The 19,196-nt window shown below is 46.6% G+C and overlaps 1 protein-coding gene across 1 annotated transcript in view; it reads left to right on the top strand.

Annotated features, from left to right (window-relative positions):
• The first annotated feature begins 883 nt into the window (after window positions 1–883).
• The window catches only part of PRKAR2B (protein kinase cAMP-dependent type II regulatory subunit beta), a 96,614-nt gene continuing 78,301 nt past the window's right edge, over window positions 884–19,196 (top strand). The window contains exon 1 of the mRNA XM_058654914.1: window positions 884–1,461. Coding sequence (XP_058510897.1) covers window positions 1,149–1,461 — 313 coding nt within the window. The 5' untranslated portion in view covers window positions 884–1,148. The remainder of the gene's footprint in view (window positions 1,462–19,196) is intronic.

Below are 19,196 nucleotides of genomic sequence, written 5' to 3'. Positions count from 1 at the left end.
TGACAAATCAGCCGTTACAGAAAATGAAATGCAAGTCTTTAAATAACATTTCATAGGCAAAAGATAATTTTCTTTCCTCCAAAGTTGCAGACATAGGCATAAAGAGGCCTCATTTCAGAGTCTAAGAGCTAAGCTATAACATCACACATTTGCAATCCTATTTCTCTTCATACTGAAACACTCAAGTTTCAGGAAATATAATGGAAAAAAACAAAGCATAGGGAAAATCATAAAATAAACAGCAACAGCCTAATCAAAAAGAGCTTTTGCTTTTGTTTGTTTGAGGACTATCTGTCCTGCCTGTGATGTCTCATCCAGATTGCTGCACTGCCCTGTTTGAAGGCCATTAACTTTGGCAAGTGTCTCAAGAAAACGTGTAGTCCAATAAATAGCTGTAAATGCGTCGCGTTTATGCACAATGGCACAGTATCATAGAGGATGGAACAAGACGGGAAAGAAAAAGGAATGAAGTCCCCTAAATGGGATAGTGTTTCTTTGTCCAACTCTATGACTTCAGACAAGACAGAACCAATGTTCATCAACGCAACTAGATCCTAAGAGGAAGGGAAAACGAGGCAGCTCCGAGCGCACCTGGGTCCGGGGAATTCAGGCAAGCAGCCCGCCGCCCCAAGCAGCGTGGACAGGTGCAGCGCGCGCCAGCCTCGCGGTGTGAGGAGCCTGGGTGGGGAGGTGGTGCCCACGCCCCGGGCGCGTGCCGGAGCCGCGCTCGCCGCCACCTGCGCCCTTAGCCCCAAGGCGGTGGGAGCCCCGGGTGCGCGCCCGCGAGGTTGCCATGGTTTCCGGGAATCACGTGGGCGCGCGCGCGGCGGCGGCGGGACGAGGGCGGGGCGCCGAGCGGGGGTGGGGTGAGGAGAGGCGCGGCCGCGGCGGGAGCGGGAGGAGCCCGAGATGCTGCCAGCCCTCCCGGGGCCGCGCTCGCTCAGCCTCCGCCGCCACACGGAGCAGCCGCGCGCCGGGCCAGCCGGGCCAGCGGGGCCAGCCGGGCCAGCGGGGCCGCCGGGGCCCACTGCGCCGCGCTCGCAGCCGTTCGCGCCGTGGGCGCTCAGCTGTGGTGGCCGCGGGGCCCGGAGTCGGAGCGGAGAAGGGGGCGAGGGCGGGGCCCAGGCGCCCGCCGCCCCGAAGGCAGGATGAGCATCGAGATCCCGGCGGGACTGACGGAGCTGCTGCAGGGCTTCACGGTCGAGGTGCTGCGGCACCAGCCCGCGGACCTGCTGGAGTTCGCGCTGCAGCACTTCACGCGCCTGCAGCAGGAGAACGAGCGCAAAGGCGCCGCGCGCTTCGGCCATGAGGGCAGGACCTGGGGGGACTCGGGCGCCGCCGCCGCCGGGGGCGGCACCCCAAGCAAGGGGGTCAACTTTGCCGAGGAACCCATGCATTCCGACTCCGAGAACGGGGAGGAGGAGGAAGAAGAGGAGGCCGCGGACGCAGGGGCATTCAACGGTGAGGACCGACCCTCGCTGCACACCGTGTTCCCGGCTTAGCGCCCTGAACCTGCAGCTTCGCTCCCCCGCGTCCCCACCTCCCTACCTTCCCTATCGCGCCCACCCCCTCAGCATCCATTTCTGGCTCTCCCACTCGGCCCATCTTCCTACTCGGCTCTCTGGGCGCGCCCCCTCCCCCTCTCTGTGCGTTTGGAGGTGGGCGCTGAAGGCTTCCCTCTGCGCTGCGCCTCCACCACCTCCACCTTCCAGCTTCCTGGGCAGACGTGGGCCAGACAACTTTTGGCCGCGATTGCAGCTGTTAGCCCTGGGATGATGCCATTGTGCGGAAGGAAATTGGCCCAGAGGTGTCTTCTTTACGGCCCTTTTCTTTCTTAAAGGAATGTGCCCAGAGAGGAAAAGCGGTTAGGGTCTGCTGTCAGGAGCTTGAAAAGGGACCCACTGGGGTAGATTCACATTTATGATACTAGTGCTGACATTCTTGGAAATGGGGTCATTTTATTATTTTCCAGTTGACTAGGATTATGTTGTGTTTGTGTTGGACACACAACAAAGGAATCTCATTTGCTTGCAATCCACAGAGTCTTTGCAACAGGGAAGCTGGCTTTTTTTTTTTTTAAGTGTAAAACATATTGGATGAATTAATGTTTAAAAAAAAAACACGTGTGAAAAACACCTTGGAGAGTTCTGAAAGCTTGTTGGTTGTCATTAGAACGAAAAGCCAGAAGTATCTGTAAGGACCATGTCAGGCGCTGGAGCTGGAAAGAATGAATGGGAAAGAAAGAGGGATTTTCTCAAATAGCTGCTCCGGGCAAGTCCCACCCCTTTCTGCTTACAACCCTCCTTCCCCAACACACGCAGATGCACTCACGTTTGCACAACATACCAAATCTCTGCTCTTATGGCATCCCATGCTTTAGTAGACCACGGTGTGCAAATGTGCAGATGTGAGCTGTGTGCTTGCAGCATTGCACCCGGTTCTATTTATGGGCACTGCGTGTGGTTTGTGTGTCGGCAGCACGTTTTATGGAGGGAGGGAGCCCACGTATGCAAGGGTTGTTTCCTTTATTTGAAAGGGACTGTCAAAGTCACGCATTTGAGCCATCGCAACAGCAATCATGAAATCCCCAGAGATGAGTGCTCTGTGGGGCGAAAAGGGAAGATTGGCACTTAGGATTTTAATTTTACACTTTTTAGTGTTTGTGGGGATAGGCTAACCAGGGCTGTCATTGTTCTTTCTTTTGCACGAGAAGCAAATGCTTTCCTTGATAGATAGGCGAGAAGGAAGAAAGAATACCGATTTCAAGTAGGTGGTACTGGATGACGTCGTCAGACAGAGGCAGTGGATACTTCTTTTATGCTCCCAGCACATGCGTGCATGCACACACACACACACATGTAGACATGAACATACACACACACAAAGGCCTCTTTTTCCCTACTGGGAGAAACTAAGGGGCTTGCCCAAGAATCCCTGTAATATGTGCTTCATGTGACTAAAATATTTTGTGCATGTAAGGCTTTTGAAATATTTGGATTGGTGATTCCATTTTCTCCTTAGGATATAACAAAGTATGCACAGCGTATATACAGTTTTCATTGGCAATAATGACTAAGCCGGGGGCTCTAAACTGTAGGAGCTGTTTTATGTGGCTTTATGGCTTCTGAGCACCTCTGCTGTAAAAGTCACTGAATATAGGTTTTAATAAATACCTGTTAAGCAACAGTACCATTTATTTCCCCAGGCCTTCATCCAAGGACTCGAGAACTTTTAACTGCCAGCAAATACAACTTGCTTATTAGCCAGTAGAACTTAAGAAAGATCATGGAAAAGTGAAACTTTTGAGATTATTTTGTGCAAATTTTTCTTTCCTGTAAGTTGGAAATGCTTGTTACCCCCCCCCCCCCAAAAAAAAAACAACAACAAAAAACAAAACCTATGCATGTATTTCCAGATTTTTTTTTTAAACCAAGATAAGGTCATGCTTTTAACTCCATTTTTCCATCAACTTAAAAAAAAAAAAAAAGATTTTGGGAAATGACGCTGTGGCGAAGTAGGCAGAGTCGCCTTTTGCATTACCAGCATGCTGCTGTTGCACTTCTGATCCCACGCCCTGCTAATGACCTGGCGAGAGTAGCAGAAGTTGGCCCAAGTGTTTGAGCTCCTGCAACCACCTAGGAGAGCTCCCAGGGGCTCCTGGCTCCCAGCTCTGCCTGGCTGTTGGGGGAATTATCTAGGGAGTGAACCCTTGGATTTCTCTCTCTGTGTGTTTCTTTGCCTCTCTGTCCATCTCACCCCCTCTCTGCAATTCTGAATTGAAGTAAATAAATATTTAATTAAAACCTTTTTCAAGATTTTACCTTTTAAAAGAGGGATTGATTGATTGATTTGGCGGAGTGACAGAAATAATTTACCGAAGTGCCGGGTCTCCCACCTGAGTAGCAGAAACTACAGTACCTGGTCTGGCATTTGACACAGGAGTGGGAAGCAGGGTCAGGGGCAGAGTAGAGCCAGAAACTCCAGCATGGGATATGACTTCCTAAGTGGTGGCTTAACCCACTGCACCGCAACTCGCATCCTCCAAGCACTTCCTATGGTCCGAGTACCTGCTTCTGTTAGCTAACAGTGGTCTGGGATGTTTTCTATTTTGGTCGGCTCTCTTCTTATTTCTTTTTAAGAAGTTGGTGTTGAGCCTCCAGGCTCAGCAACAGCTGGAATCTACAAAGCAGTCAGTAGTTGGTTTTGTAAAGAGCCAGTTAATGAATGTGTTAGACTTTATGAGCTTGAGACCCTGTGGTCTCAAACTTGTGTTTTTCTTTTTTTTAATATCCTTTAACTCCAACCTCTGGGGGTTGAGATTGGACAAGACTGGCCACATACCAATGTGGTCCTTGTTGCTGAGCCCTGGTGAAACGGGGAGGGAGAGGGGAATTGAAGTAGTGCCTGGGAGGGTAAGGTGGGGAACATCATCAGGAGTGAGCCTCAAACCTACCAACCTGTGGGTTTCAAGACTCGTGGTGGCTGTATTCACAAGTGTCACAGTACCCAAACAAGAGCTTGTGGGTAATTCTCATGGAACAGTAAAAGTGTGTATTTCAAGACAAGGCTTACTTTCTCCGGGATCAGTACTATTTAGGGCCACCTGGATCAGCATCTCAAGGATGTGTTGGGGTCGGGACTAATATGAGTACTCCTTTTGTCTCTAGCTCTGTTGGAGAGGATGCGTCATCATAAGGCTCTGAAATCTATCTTGTCCAAGGTCACACAAAGAGAAATCCTGTGAGTTGCAGGGCCTCGGTTTCCGTCTGTTGTCCTTGAAGCCCAAGACCATCATTCACTAAGTCAAGGTTTCCTCGTTCTGTTTTCATGAATGGTGTTCAAATCCTTGCGTTTAAATCCCTTTAGCATACATGATGGTCTTTAGGAGAAGTTGGCTTCTGCCCATGGAACTGTCCTTTGCCTGGGGCAGACATGAAGGGCATGACCTTGACCTCAGCATGCGCTGGTTTGCTCAGGAAAGCCAGGCACCTGCAGTGAGCTGGCAGATGGTCTGTCCTCTGGTCTAGGGGCCAGGCGGCATGGCTTTGGATAATACGGGTCTGCTCAGTGCGTCCCACGGTCCTTTCTCTTTTCCTGTCTCCATAGAGGAGCCCTTCCGCTCCTGGCAGTTTCCCGTTTGTCTCCTTTTGTCTCCTGACTTTATCAGTTCTAATTATGACTTCCTAGTTCCTGTCTGTCAGTTCTAGCTAAAAGGGCAACCTTTAGGTGTACGAATAAGAGAGTGAGTGGCTTAAGGCAGCCACCTGCAAATAAACTCTTAAGGGCTGGAAAGAGGTTCAATGGAGGCCTTGTGGCAACTGTTGGGCCTTCTTCCTTCACATCCTCCTCTCTGCAGGTGAAGACCTGGTGCTTCCGAGAGGTGGTGACCCTTGGCCTCGCGTTGATCAGAAGGGTTTGCGGTAGCCAGAGAACTGAATTGGTGCCTGTTTGGAGTAAATTCGGTGATAATAGCTTTATTCAGGCTTAATTGTGAGGTCTTGTATTGCTCAATATTTCTTTTTCAGAGACATTACTGAAATTAAAAATGAAGGAAATGCAGTTTCAGTTGCCTTAATTAAATTAGATATAGGTGCTATACAGAGCAGCAAGTCTTGGAGAAAACTCTTCTGATGTAAAATCTTGAAGAACTGGTTTTCTGCATTGTGAAGGAAAAGCACCCCAGAGATCACAGTGGATACAGCAGCCGCAACATCAGGAATCACACCTTAGATAAGAAATACCTCAAAGGAATATGAATTAAAATCCACCCTGTAATGCAGTGACTTGTGTCAAATCTTAAAGAACCATGTCTACCATTGATTTGCACAATTTAAAGGGAATATGGAGAATTTATAAGAGAGTCTTAGGGCCGTGCAAATGTTGGGAAAATTATAGATTGCTATGATGGAGGCAGGGGATTAAGAGGGTAAATTGTTTATCATGAGAAGAAGTGGTTCAAGAAGTAAGAAGCCTCATGTGTCAGAAATCTTGGATGTTTATGAACAAATATTCTTTATGAGATGCAGAACTGAAAAGCCCACACTTCATTGCAACTTGAGTAAGAAGTCTGCAGAGATGGTAAGGGTAGCGTACAGCCTGACTTCCCAAGAGCCTGTGGGGTTCTGGTTTTTTTTTTTCATGATTTATTTAATTTATTTTAAAGATACAGGTACATAGAAAGAGTGAGAGACAGATCTTCTACCTACGGATTCGCTTCCCAGGTGGCCTCAGTGGCCAGGGCAGGGGTGGGACTGAGCCAGGAGTTTCATCCTAACTTCTCCCACAACCATGCAGGGGCCCAAGCTTGTGAGCCATCCTCCGCTGCTTTCCCAGGTGCATTAGCAGGGAGCTGGATCCGAAGTGGAGCAGCTGGGGTTCACATGGCACTCAGATGGGACGCTGCACTGCAGGAGACAGCTTTCCTCCCTGCACAGCACCAGCAGCTGGAGTTTCTTAACCAGCCCTCTGTGATTCCTCTGTTCCTTCCTGAACCGAGTGAAAACAGGAAATTACAGAGTGTGATCATGGTTTTACAAATTATTACTTAGGTTGATACATTAAGATACCCTTCAAGACCCTTAAGATCCTACTTTTTTTCTCTCTGTCCCTTTCTCTGTCTCTGGCCAACAACAGTTATGAAACAAAGCAGCCAATTGCTAGCCTTTGCCACCTGGGGCATGTGGCCATCATTGTGCAGCTGAAGAAACTTATTTTAATGATTCCAGGCATTTGTGCCACTGTCTGAAAACTGTATGCTCTCCTTGTATTATCAACCTCTGAAGTACAAGTCTGCATGCAAATCAGTCTTTTTGGATTAAATTTCTGGCATGCATTTTATGCACAAAACACTGTGCTAGACAGTTATCAGGTTGACAGTGCCTACCTTTATAAGGTTGTTTCACGGAGGGATTAATACTCCTCCTTGTAAGGTCATTAGGACACATGGCCAGCCCTGGCTCCTTGGTAGGTAAAGGATTGCCTTGCTGTCACATCACATCTTCCAGAAGTATGGTGTTTGCTTGTGCAACTGTGATTCCATTTTGCTTTATGGAAATGCATCTAGCATTGGTTCTTTTTGGAGGGATGAAGTGGGACATTTGTTCCGTGGCATTTCTCCTCGGGATTTAATGTGAAGTTAGGAAATTCTGTGTCATTTCAACCTTTGACCTGTAGCTTAGGAGCCCCAGGATTTTGTGATTGGCAAGACTTTGTACTTATAGTCTTCTGCCCTTAGGAATTGGCTTGGGAGTTTTCAGTCCTCCTAACATGGATTGTGTCATTGATGAGGCTGGATTAACATATTAGAACCATTGGTTTTTTTTTTTTTTTAAGGTTTTTTTTTTTTTTTTTAATTGGAAAGTAAGATTTACAGAGAGAAGGAGAAATGAGAGGAAGATCTTCCAACCGCTGGTTCACTCCTCAAGTGGCCACAACGGCCAGAGCTCCCAGATCTCCCAGGCAGGTACAGGGCCTCAAAGCTTTGGGCTGTCCTCGACTGCTTTCCCAGGCCACGAGCAGAGAGCTGGATGGGAAGTGGAACAGCTGGGATTAGAACCGGTGCCCATAGGGGATCCTGGTGTGTGCAAGGCAGGGACTTTAGCCGCTAGGCTACCAGGCCAGGCCGCGCCGCAGAACCCTTGTTTTAGTTAAGAGCCTACAGTAGTAGTGTTAGAGATTTTTAAAAATATTTTTGTGCCTTTCTAGGTAGTAGTGTTAAGTGGGTTGCTCAGGGGTTATATGGGGACAGCAGAGGACTTGTAAGAGTATCCTTTCTGCTCTTACCCAACTGTTACTTTGCCCTTGGAGAGGAGGAAAGGAGGAAAGGAGGAAAGGAGGAAAGGAAAAAAAAGTGAAGCCAGCAGGAGGGACCTGAAAGGAGGGAGGAAGAGCCAAAGACGGAACATCAATTGGGAAGGCTTCTGGGGGTGACTTAATATTTTGTTCAAAAGGGAGGCTGTACAATAAAAACAACCAGATGACAATGGAAGCATTCGATCACTTCATTTCTCTACCTGTGTGCTCGGCCATTATTCCATATAAGACAATTAAGTTTCCTTGGAGGTTGCACATCAAGGGATGCGCTGTGCATCTCTTCCACGAATGCGTATTTATTATTTGCACATCCCAGTCCCAAGATTCCAGTAAATTTCCAGCTGCCATGATTCTGTTTGGTAGCAATGTAAAAGCAACTAATATGTGTGTGTGTGTGTATGTGTGTGTGTGTTTTCCAGCAGTGCAAATGCCAACAAGAGACCTTTGAATCTTTCAATTAGCAGTTTGTTTATGACCCTTCCCCACTGAGGAAGTTCATAGAACAGGCCCATGGCCAGGGGTGGGGTGGGTGCAGTGTGTAGGGGGAGGGATTCTGTGGAGCAGACCAAGTGGATGCCTGCAGATTCTTAGGCATCCCCAAGGGGCTGAGACCCGCCCTGGGGTGGGGGGCTATTAGGAGGAGGTATGTGCCAAAGCCGGAAGGTAGCAGGCTGCAGAGCTCATTCATTCCCTACACAAATATTTGTTAAGAATCAGCTTTTTTGTTTTTTTTTTCCCAGCCAAAACATTTGCCTCTTAAAAAAAATTGCTTCAGTTTTTGGAGAAAAATGTTTTCAAAAAGATTTATTTTAATTTTATTGGAAAGGTAGATGAGATTTACAGAGAAAAGAGACAGATGTCTGCAGTGGCTGGAGCTGAGCTGATCCTAAACCAGGAGCCTCCTCCGGGTCTTCCATGTGAATGCAGTGTCCCTCCAGGCCTTCAATTACTACTCTCCCAGCCACAACTGGGGAGCTGGAAGGAAATGGAGAAGCCGGGACACGAACCAGCACCCGTATGGGATCCTGGTGCTTGCAGGGTGAGGATTTACCTGTTGAGCCATCGTGCCGGGCTCTGAAGTATTTGCCTCTTAGGTTTGCACTCTCCCATCTCGTACAGAGCAATGCCTGTGTCGGAAGACTGTCTCAGGGATCACGCATGTCACCTCTTTGATTTCTGAGACGGGGCAGGTGAGAGATAGAGAAACTCTTATGCAGATGGAGTCGGTTTTGCCCTTGTCAGCTTTGTCCAGTTCCTAAAACTATCCTTAGCATTTTGTGCACCGTTTATATTAATTCACATATTATGAATTCCTCCTGGAACATCAAGGTGATAGAAAAAGTTGAAAAGGCTAAAGAAAAATACTTGTATAATTTGGAATTTCCTGTTGTTCCTTTTTTTCTTTCTTTTTGATAGTTTTGTTTATTTGAAAGGAAGAACGAAGAGAGAGGAATAGGGAGAGAGATCAAAGCATCCCTCACTCCACAAAAGGCTGTAGTAGCCAGTGCTGGGCCAGGTCAAAAGCCAGGAACCAAGAACTTCACCGGGGTCTCTCAGACAAGTCACAGGTGCCCAGGTACTTGGGCCACTGTCTGCTGTTTCCCCGGGCGTGATAGCAGGAGGCCGAATTAGAAGCCCTTTAGCCAGGGCTTCCTGCACTCCGCTGCGGGAGTGCCAGCTTTGTAAGTGGCAGCTTGCCTTGCTGTGCTGTGATATTGGCCCCAAGTAGGTTTTTTTTTTTTTTTTTTTTAATCAATCACTGAGGAAGAAGCATGGAGAAGGATGGAGAATGCCATCATTTTCCCCAAGTTGGGTGACTTAGCATCGTGCTTCCAGCCCGTGCCATGCCATGCTGTCTGGTCGGGACCCATCCCCCACCACGAGACCCCGGGACAGTACCGATCCTTATCTTTGTTTGATGGGAGTGAATTTTGTGTTTCAGCATTCCACATGACTCAGATGCTTCCATTATGTAATTATTTTGTGGAAAGAATCTGAGCTAAAATTTTCAGGTCACAGCTTATATGAAAACAAAATAATCTAAAAAAAAATCAGAAATATAAACACAGTTGGTGTAACATTTATAAATGTTTCGGCAGTAGGCTCTGCCATGTGTAGCTTAATATGTTTGGAAACCAAAAAAAAAAATCATTCTAGATGCTGCTGTTTAAAAATGTTTCTTAATTTAAAAAAAGACAAAAGGTCAGAATATAAACACGCATTCCACATAGAAGTGAAGCCAAGAGGATCCATTGTATACAGCTATTTCTGTATCTATTTGCCTAGGGACCGACATGATTTAATTTACATTAGCTGTTCCAAGATGTAATAGTTCATGGGAGTGAAATTGAAGGGAATTTTCTGGGCCAAAGGAAAGAGAAAAGCTTCCCCTGGCTTAAATGCATTTTCGACCCGAAAAGCATCTTTTTCAAAAGGTCATGTTGAATTTAAAACATGACTCAGCCCATTTCATTTCCATTATTGCAGAAGGTTAATGTTCTGCCGTCTCATCTTTTTTTTTTTTCCTAATGGTTACTGTTGTCAAGGTTTTTAACTGCTTCCCCCAGGTCCTACCAAGGTACATGGCCCACCTGTCATTTAGTCTTTCCCAAAATGATGAAGTAATGAGTTTCAAATTGGCCGGCTAATTTTGCAACTCTTAAAGCAACATCATGGCCACAAAGGATTACACTCCAGCCAAATAGGCTGCCTGGTTTCTCCATGAAAAACTTGCAGTGTAGCCCTGGACTGGTCTCTTCCTGTCACAACTTGTTTTTTTAGTAGCATTTCCTTTTCTTTAGAAGGCCCCCAAAATATTTATTTTAGAAATGAACTTCTAATACTAACTTTCTAAACTTCTTACGTGGTCTTATGAGCATTCTCTTTTGAGAATGTGTTCCTACTATCTCTTTGTAAATTTTATTTCATTTTATTTTTTGAAGATTTATTCTTTGTTTAATTTAAAAGGCAGACTAAGAGAGAGAGAGAGATCTTCCATCTAATGGTTCACTCCCCAGATGGCTGCAAAGAGCAGAGCTGAACTGAGCAAGGGGCTTCTTCCATGTCTCCCACGTGTATGCAGGGACCCAAGGACTTGAGCCACGCTCCACTGCTTTCCCAGGCCATGAACAGGGAGCCAGATGTGAAGTGGAGCAGCCAGAACACAAACCAGTGCCTATATGGGATTCTGACACCTGTAGGTGGAGGAGTAGCCTGTTGAGTCACCACACCAGGTCCCCTCTCTGTAAATTTTATATATGTGCTAATACTATGGTAGTTTATTGTGTATATAACAGTTCCCCACAATGTGAATTCCGAAAAAAAGCAGAAAGTAATTGTAGGCGAGTTCTAGTTTTTTTCCTGCTGCCCAAAGTATAGACTTATCTACTGTCTTGATGTAACATGAAACCAAATTCTAGACGATTCAGTTTAAATTGATGTGCAGTATGTAAGGTAAATTATGATCAAATCATGTTGCACACCCATATCGGCAGTGTCCTATTGTGTGGATTGTATGTGTGGTTAAATAGACATTGACTTGATAGTTGGCTCAACAGAAGAGTGGTAGAATATAGAGGAACATTGTGTCTTACAGAAGGAAATGAAATCATATTACATGGAAGGGAAGAGCCAGGCTTTTACTTTTCAGTTTCTGTTCCCATGTGTGACTTGAATGCTGACCTAGAGGGTAGACTGCCAGTGCTCTTGGTACAGGTATCCTGGATAGAGCAAAGTACACTCATGTCATGTTGTAAGTACTTGGTTAAGAGTCACGAAGTCATAGAAATACCTATCCGAATTAGAAAGTCCAAGGCTTAAAGTGGTTGCAGAGAGATGCAGTTTCTTAACATGCCTCAAGAATTCCATCTCTGGAGATGGAATTTGGTTGTGAGGGGGCACTTGTCACTATCATGTTTTTGGAGGCTTTTAACATAAATGTTTCCTAAGTCATTGCTTTAACCTGTCACGTACATCTTGAATGTCAAAGAACATGCAGGAAAAGACAGCTTTTCTGTAACTCTCTATTAAGTAGTCAGCAAGCCACTGTTGATGGGGGCTCATGACGCAGTCCTAATGGATGTAGCCTAATATCCTTCCTCAATTATTCTCTTGACCCAGAATGTCCAGTCCCCTTTCCACATCTTCCTGCAAATCTCATTCTTTTGTCCAAAGGTGAATTCATGTCAAGCAAATCCTCCACACATGTCACTTGTTGGTATTAATTAATGTCATGTACTGTAGGGCGGATGGCCCTTCCTTAGAGTAAATGTCACATGTCAGGTGTCCTGACTGCAGGCTGCAGGGTGCAGGAAGCAACCCCCTCTTCAGTCGTTCCTGGAGGTGTTGTGTTTTGACCACAGGAGATGCTCAACTATTTTGAAAGTTAAACGCCGTTGAGTACTAGATACCTAACAGCAGGTGTCTATTAAATGCACAGTGATCAGAAGCTTCTTGGACAGGTCAGTAGTCTGATGGTCTGAGAAAGAGGCTAATGGAATACAAGTTTCAGTCTCTGTTACTTGGGTCTGATAGATTCAGATCTCATTATGTTCACAATGAGGCTTTTTATCTTCCGGCCTGAGTTAGAGCATATTCTCCAAAGTGCCCAGACCCCATTGTCCGAGGCTGTCGGTCCCTTGTCTGCTTGCACACACCTGGGGGTCCCAAGCCTGCTCTGTGTGTGTGTGTGTGTGTGTGCGCGCGTGTGCAGGCACATGTGCCTCCTCACCATGCCTCTTGGCTCCCACCACCTTGCCTTTGGGCTGCCCTCCTCTCCTGGATGCAGAATCTTGCTGACCGCTCTTTGAGCTCTACTTGTCCCATCCACTTCCCCTCCTCACGACCCCTGCCTCAGCTCCAGCTTCGGCGCAGCCCACTGCTCTCTGGGAGATCCAGAGTGGCTTGTGCACCTGCTTTACCGTGACTTGGCTGTTCTCAGGCACCTCCAGATTGTCTCGTTCTCAGCTAGGCACCGTCTGCTTTGTTTATGTTCCTTCCTGTACTCTCATATTTGTATTTTTCTCTCTTAATCTGATAAGTCTCATCAGCTGAGCTGTTGTTCTTTTGCCTTAACTTCTTAACCCTTGTCGTTTATTATTTTCTTTTAAAAAAACAAACTGAAGACTATAGCTTTTATTTGCCAAAACTTTTAAGAACAGAAGGTTGCTGTTTTAAACACTGAGTCCACAGTGCCAGACATCCACTAAATATCATTTACAGATTTATTAAGAAAAAGAGACAAATAGCAAGTTTTAGAAGTCAGTGAGGGGGTCCGCTTAGTGTCTTAACAGGCTAATCATCTGCCTTGCACTTCTGGCATCCCAAATAGACATGGGTTCTAGCTCCAGCTGCTGTGCTTCCAATCCAGCTCCTTGCTTATGGCCTGGGAAAGCAGTGAAAAATGGCTCAAGTCCTTGGGTCCCTTGCACCAATGGGAGAGACCCAGAGGAGGCTTCTGCCCCATTGGTTTTATATCAACTCAGCTCCAGCCTTTGTGGCCGTTTGGAGAGTGAGCCAGTGGATGGAAAATCGTGTGTCTCTCCTTCTTTTTGTAAATCTGCCTTTCTAATAAAAGTAAATGAATCTTTTTTAAAAAAAAAAAGTCAAAATAAGACTGTTTTCAAGGCTGCATACTATACATTAAAAAAAAAGAAGAAAAAGTAGTGAGAAACATAAAAGTCTTTGCAGCTTTTAGTTAAGTGTTAACAAAAATTTGAAAAAATCTTTGGCCCTTTAACTCTCAAGTCCTCTTGCAGTTCCATCCGAGGTGCAAGGTAAACAGGCTGATCTGCTTTGAAGGAAGAAAGCAATAGGATAAAGCTTTGCTTTGTTTTCACACCATCCTCTCCATTGAGAATAAATGTTTAACTGGTAAAATAAATACATTTGCGTGTGGAACATCTCCCAAGTTTATGACTTTATGTAAGTTTTAACCAGTCATTTTTAAACAGCTTAGGGAAGAGTTGGTGGGAAGTCTTGAAAATAGTTGGTTTAAATAAGGCAAATGCTTATAGTAAAGCCATGAATGTGTGCCTGACATATAAATTAATTGGAAAAAATTAGCTGCACTACATTGACAACGTATTGCCGTTTCCTCATGTCATAATATTTACAAAAGCTTGTGGCAAGACAAATTTATACCTCTCCACGTTTTATAGTGTGTGGTTTTATTCCTAAAAGCTGTCATTCTGTACTTGTCCAAGGACCAATGGGTAATATCCTAATATATTTTTAGAAAGAAGAAATGACAGATTTTTTTTTTAGATCTTTGTTTTTACATGGTGTTGTTCACAGGTCTTTTGACTATCATTAATAATAGCTAACCGACTAGGCAGTGTTAGGACTGTGGTCTCTTAATCACTTCTTATACTTACCTCCTTTAAAATTCCTTAAAAAGAAGCAGAAAGGGTTTTTGGTGTCTGATTCTTTTTTATTTGCTTAGTTTTATTTGAAAACGTAGGTTTTAGCAGGGAGATTGTCTGTCCACTGACTCACAAAGGGCCACAATGCCTGGGGTGGGCCAGTTTGAAGGCAGGAGTCAGGAGCTTCCACTGGGTCTCCCACATGGGTGCAGGTGCCCAGAGATTTGAGCCATCTTCCCACTGCCTTCCTATGCCGCAAGTAGGGAGCTAGATGGGGCGTGGAGCAGCCAGAACACACACCTGCTTCCATCTGGGATGCCAGAACCTGAGGCAGAGGTTTAACCAACCATGTCATGGTGTTTGAATTTTAACCAGAAACTCATTTGTCCACAAAAATGTTTTATGAACAAATGTCTTTGGAGCACAGTTCCCATTAAAATGCAATATTCTGCTTGGGCCGATTCTGCTTGGGCCGATAGTATCTGAACACAGTGAGAGATTTTGTTCTACTGGAACTACTTACACCAGAAAAGTACTTTTCTGTTTTTAAATATTGGAAGTTGTTTTCCCTGTATACACAGAGAATCAGAGATTACACCAGGAACCCTCCTGTGAGCCACCTCCTGCCTCTATGAAATTTTATCATTTAGGCTTTTTGTTTTTAGTGGGGCTTTTGTTGTGGTGGTGGTGGTTTTTTTGGTTTCCTTTTAAGAACTGCCCTCATATACAGTGTTCTGTTTTTCCTGCATGCTGTGTCATTAGGATCACTAAGTAGCCTTTCTCCATAATTTAGAACTAGTGCTATTTTGAATATCTTCAAAGTTTGTATAAGTAATGCACTTCTGAAATTCTCTTTCCTGCAATTTAACCTTCAACATTTTTAAAAAAAGATTTATTTTATTTTTATTGGAAAGTCAGATATACAGAGAGGAGGAGAGACAGAGAGGAAGTGAGACAGAGAGGAAGATCTGCTGTGTGATGATTCACTCCCCAAGTGGCTGCAACAGCCGGAGCTGAGCTGATCCAAAGCCAGGAGCCAGGAGCCTCTTCCGGGTTTCCCACGTGGGTGCTGGGTCCCAGGGCTTTGGGCTATCCCTGACTGCTTTCCCAGGCCACAAGCAGGAAGCTGGATGAGAAGTGGGGCTGCTGGGATTAGAACAGTTGCCCATATGGGATCCCGGTACATGCAAGAGAGGACTTTAGCCGCTAGGTTACCACGCCAGGACTTCAGCTTGTTTTTGAGAAGAGCATTTGAGAGGTCTTATTGATTCATGGAGCTCTTGTTCATTTGTTTTAAACTGCTGTACAGCATACCCTTGTATAAATAAACACCAGCCAATCTTTAGTAAATATTTTAGTTGTTCCCAATTTGTTATTACAGTGCTGCAGTGAGCATATTTTGTGTGTGTATGTGTGTGTGTGTGTGTGTGTGTGTTATGCAAACATACTACAATTTTTTTTCTTAGCACGTACTACAATTTTTAAAGGGTGGCTCGAAGACCCCTGGGGTACCATTGTCCTCCTAATCCCAGACATTTCCAGAGAGAACATGGGATGAAAACAACAATAGCAGTAATAATGATCAAATTTTCTTCTGTCTCTTGTAGAGGGTACATGACATGCCAAACTGTACCAAAGGGCCCGGTGCAGTAGCCTCTCTGTCCAACCAGGTCCACCCCTGGCCCTGATTCTCATGCTCACTGGTGGGAGCTACAGCCCACCAGAGAGGGGCCCACTGTTTTCCCTACTAGGCCCACTCCAAGTCCCGGATCTTGCACTTTCCAGGTGGTTCTGTACTTTAGCTTGACAGGACTTGCTCCCATTCCCTGAACTTGCCAGCTGATGCTGCAGCAGGGCCTGACCAGCCTGCACTTGACTCTGGCTCATTGCGTGTACCAGTGGATATGGTCGCTTAGTCCATCCTGGCTCTCCCCCTAAGCCACCTCGCATGCAGGCTAGTGATGTTATAGCCCTTCCTAGCCTGGTTTGCCCTCAGGCTTAGTTCCTATGTTCAGTATGAGCAGTGGCCTAGCAGGGAAGTCCTCACCGCCCCTCTACTGGGCTTGCCCCCTCTGTGCCTGCATCTCAAATGTGCTGGTGGGTGCTGCAGCTTAATCTGGCATGGCCTGCCTCACCTCAGCATTTGCCAGTCAGTGCTGCAGCCTAGCCCAGTATGGGCTACTCCCAGTCCCAGCCCTAATGTGCACCAGCTGGTGTTACAGTCCAACCTGGCGTATCCTGCACCCTGTCCTGGTTCTCATATCTGCCAGTGGGTGTTATAAACTGACCCAGCCTGGACTGCCTCCAGACCTGACCCACACGTATGCCAGCAGGTACTGTACCTTGCCCTGGTTTGGGCTGTTTCCAGCCTTGGTTCATGGTCTCACCAGCAGGGACTGTGTCCTGACAGAGGAATTCCCCAAGTTCCTCCATCAAGTCACCTCCCTGTCATAGGTCTTACACACACTGGTGGATTCTGAGCCTAGCTTGACTTTGCCCACCCCCTGTCCTGGCAGGTACAGTGGCCTTGCCTGATTCACCGACACCCACTTGGCTCTTGCTGTTGGATGCTACGGCTCAGTCTCACCTGGACCATCACCAAACCCAGATTTTGCATGGCTCAATGGGTCCTGAGACCTAGTCCAGGCCATCCTATATCCACCCTGGCTTTTGCAAGCACCAGCAAGTGCTGGAGCCTAGCCCATCCTGGCACACCCCAGATCCTGTCTACACCTGTGCTGAAGGATGCTACAGGCATGTTCAGCCCAGATTGCCGCCCCCATTCCAGCTCTCATGCTCACTGGAGGGAACCTCAGGCCTGCTTCCAGCCAAAGATCTTGTGCATGCTAGTGGTTGCTCTGACCCAGCCTAGCACAGCCCATCCCCTGGCTTGGCCTTTCTCATTGATGCCACAGCCTGACCTACCCCAGCCAGCCCCCAATCCTAACTCTGGCTAGTGGGTCCTGTAGTCTATCCCTGCATAGCCTGCTCCCATCCCTGGTTTTCATGGAAACTGGTAGGTATGATAACCTAGCCCAACATGGCCCGTACTCCATTCTGGCTCCAGTGTGCTAAGGTTTGACCCAGCCCTGTCTGGTCCACCCTCTCCAGAACCAGCCCACACACTTGCAGAAGAGTGGAGCCACCTTTCCCGGCCTGACCAACACCCAGGCCTGAATCACATTCTCACCAACAGGAGCTGAGACCCACCAGGAGAGTTTCCCAGGTTCCTCCAGCAGGTCTACTCCCAGAACCAGATCTCACATGTGCCAGCAGGTGCTAAGCGCTTACCCATCATAGTTCACCCCCTCTCTCTTGGCCTTTGTGTGAGTTGGTGGATGTTGCGGCCTGGCCCACCCACCACTCTCTTCTTCGGTGAACCTACGGGTACTGTAGGCTGGACCAGCCCAGCCTGTTCCCAGTTCCAGTACCCATAAGTGTCTTGGCGTTCCATGGACATGTCTGGCTCAGCCTGTCACTACCCCCAGCTTTTTTTTTTTTTTTTTAAGATTTACTTATTTTTATTGGAAAGTCAAATACACAGAGAGGAGGAGAGACAGAGAGGAAGATCTTCGCTCTGTTGATTTACTCCCTAAATGGCCGCAACAGCTGGAGCTATGCTGATCCAGAGCTGCTTCTGGGTCCCCCACACAGGTGAAGGGTCCCAAAGCTTTGGGCCATCCTCGACTGCTTTCCCAGGCCACAAGCAGAGAGCTAGATGGGAAGCGGAGTCACTGGGATTAGAACAGGTACCCATTTGGGATCCCGGGATGTGTGCAAGGCGATGACTTTAGCCACTAGGCTACCATGCTGGACCCCTGCCCACAGCTCTTAAGCAAACCAGCAGATTTTGCGGTTCCACAGGGGTGAGTCCACATGTCCCCGCACAGAAACTGCCCCCAAGGCCTGGTTCTCTCATGTGCTGGTTAGTATCATGGCCCAACCTAACATTACCTATCTTCCTATTCCGACATTCACTGGCAGCTACTGTGATCTAGCCCTGCCCTAGCTGTAGTGTGCTCCTGGGGGTGGTGATCAGCAGTGATCGATGCTGACTAGCCTAGCTCAGGTCTCCCACATGGGCAGTTGGACTCGTCTCACCCAGAAAGGTCTTCCAGCTTCCCTCCTACAAACGGCTTGTTCTCAGCTCCCTCACTTACCTGCAAGCACAAGTGGCCTTAAGTCCCCCAGACATCATTCCTCACCTGCAGTGTACTGCCTCAGAGGTCCCCCCTTCCACAATCCCCATGCCCCCTTCCCTGAGCAATCCCTAGTCCCTGTATCTGGGAGCACGTGGTCCCCCAGCCTGGTCTTCTCAAACCCAGTCATCTGGTGAAGCGGCACATTGGCCTAGAGCTCTGCCCGCCCACCAGGGACCCATGCTGCTGGCTTGGGCTTGGCCCAGACCTACTTGCCACCATTCGGGGAGCAAACCAGTGGATAGAAGATATATTTACCTCGGTGACTTTGCCTTCCAAACAGAAAAACATGCAGGATGTTGATTGACTAGGATAGTATGGCAGGGTAACTTTAAAAAGTGGTCAAAGCTAAATATTCTTTAACCAGAGTATGGAAATACAGCTTTTTCCCAATGCTAAGAATTGGACATGTCTTAAATAGTTTGGAAATTGTGTCTGTTAGGTTTATTTACTTATTCACTACTGCTCTTTAAAAAAGTACCCATGGGTCAAGGGTAACCCTTACTTCAAATATAGTTTTTGAAGCTGAATCATAGGAGACATTATTTGGAACTTGTATTTGTTCCGTCAGAAGTCATTAGCTTACATGGTTCAGTTTACACCATCTCTAGAATCCTTCCTTTGGACAGTTCAGTGGTTCAGAGAGTGTTTATTGCTAAAAAAAGATGACTTACAGAGGGAATATGCTTGCAAATTTTTCTGCTGAATGTGAGATTGTTGGGTGTATTTCAACCCTCAAGGTCTGTGAATAAACCTTGTTTTTGTTTTGTTTTGTTTGTGTAAGACTCATTTGATCGGTGTGATGTCTTTTATAAAAATTTTT

Source organism: Ochotona princeps, chromosome 25 (assembly GCF_030435755.1).
Source record: "Ochotona princeps isolate mOchPri1 chromosome 25, mOchPri1.hap1, whole genome shotgun sequence".
NCBI lineage: Eukaryota > Metazoa > Chordata > Mammalia > Lagomorpha > Ochotonidae > Ochotona > Ochotona princeps.
This window is presented reverse-complemented; position numbering and strand designations above follow the sequence as displayed.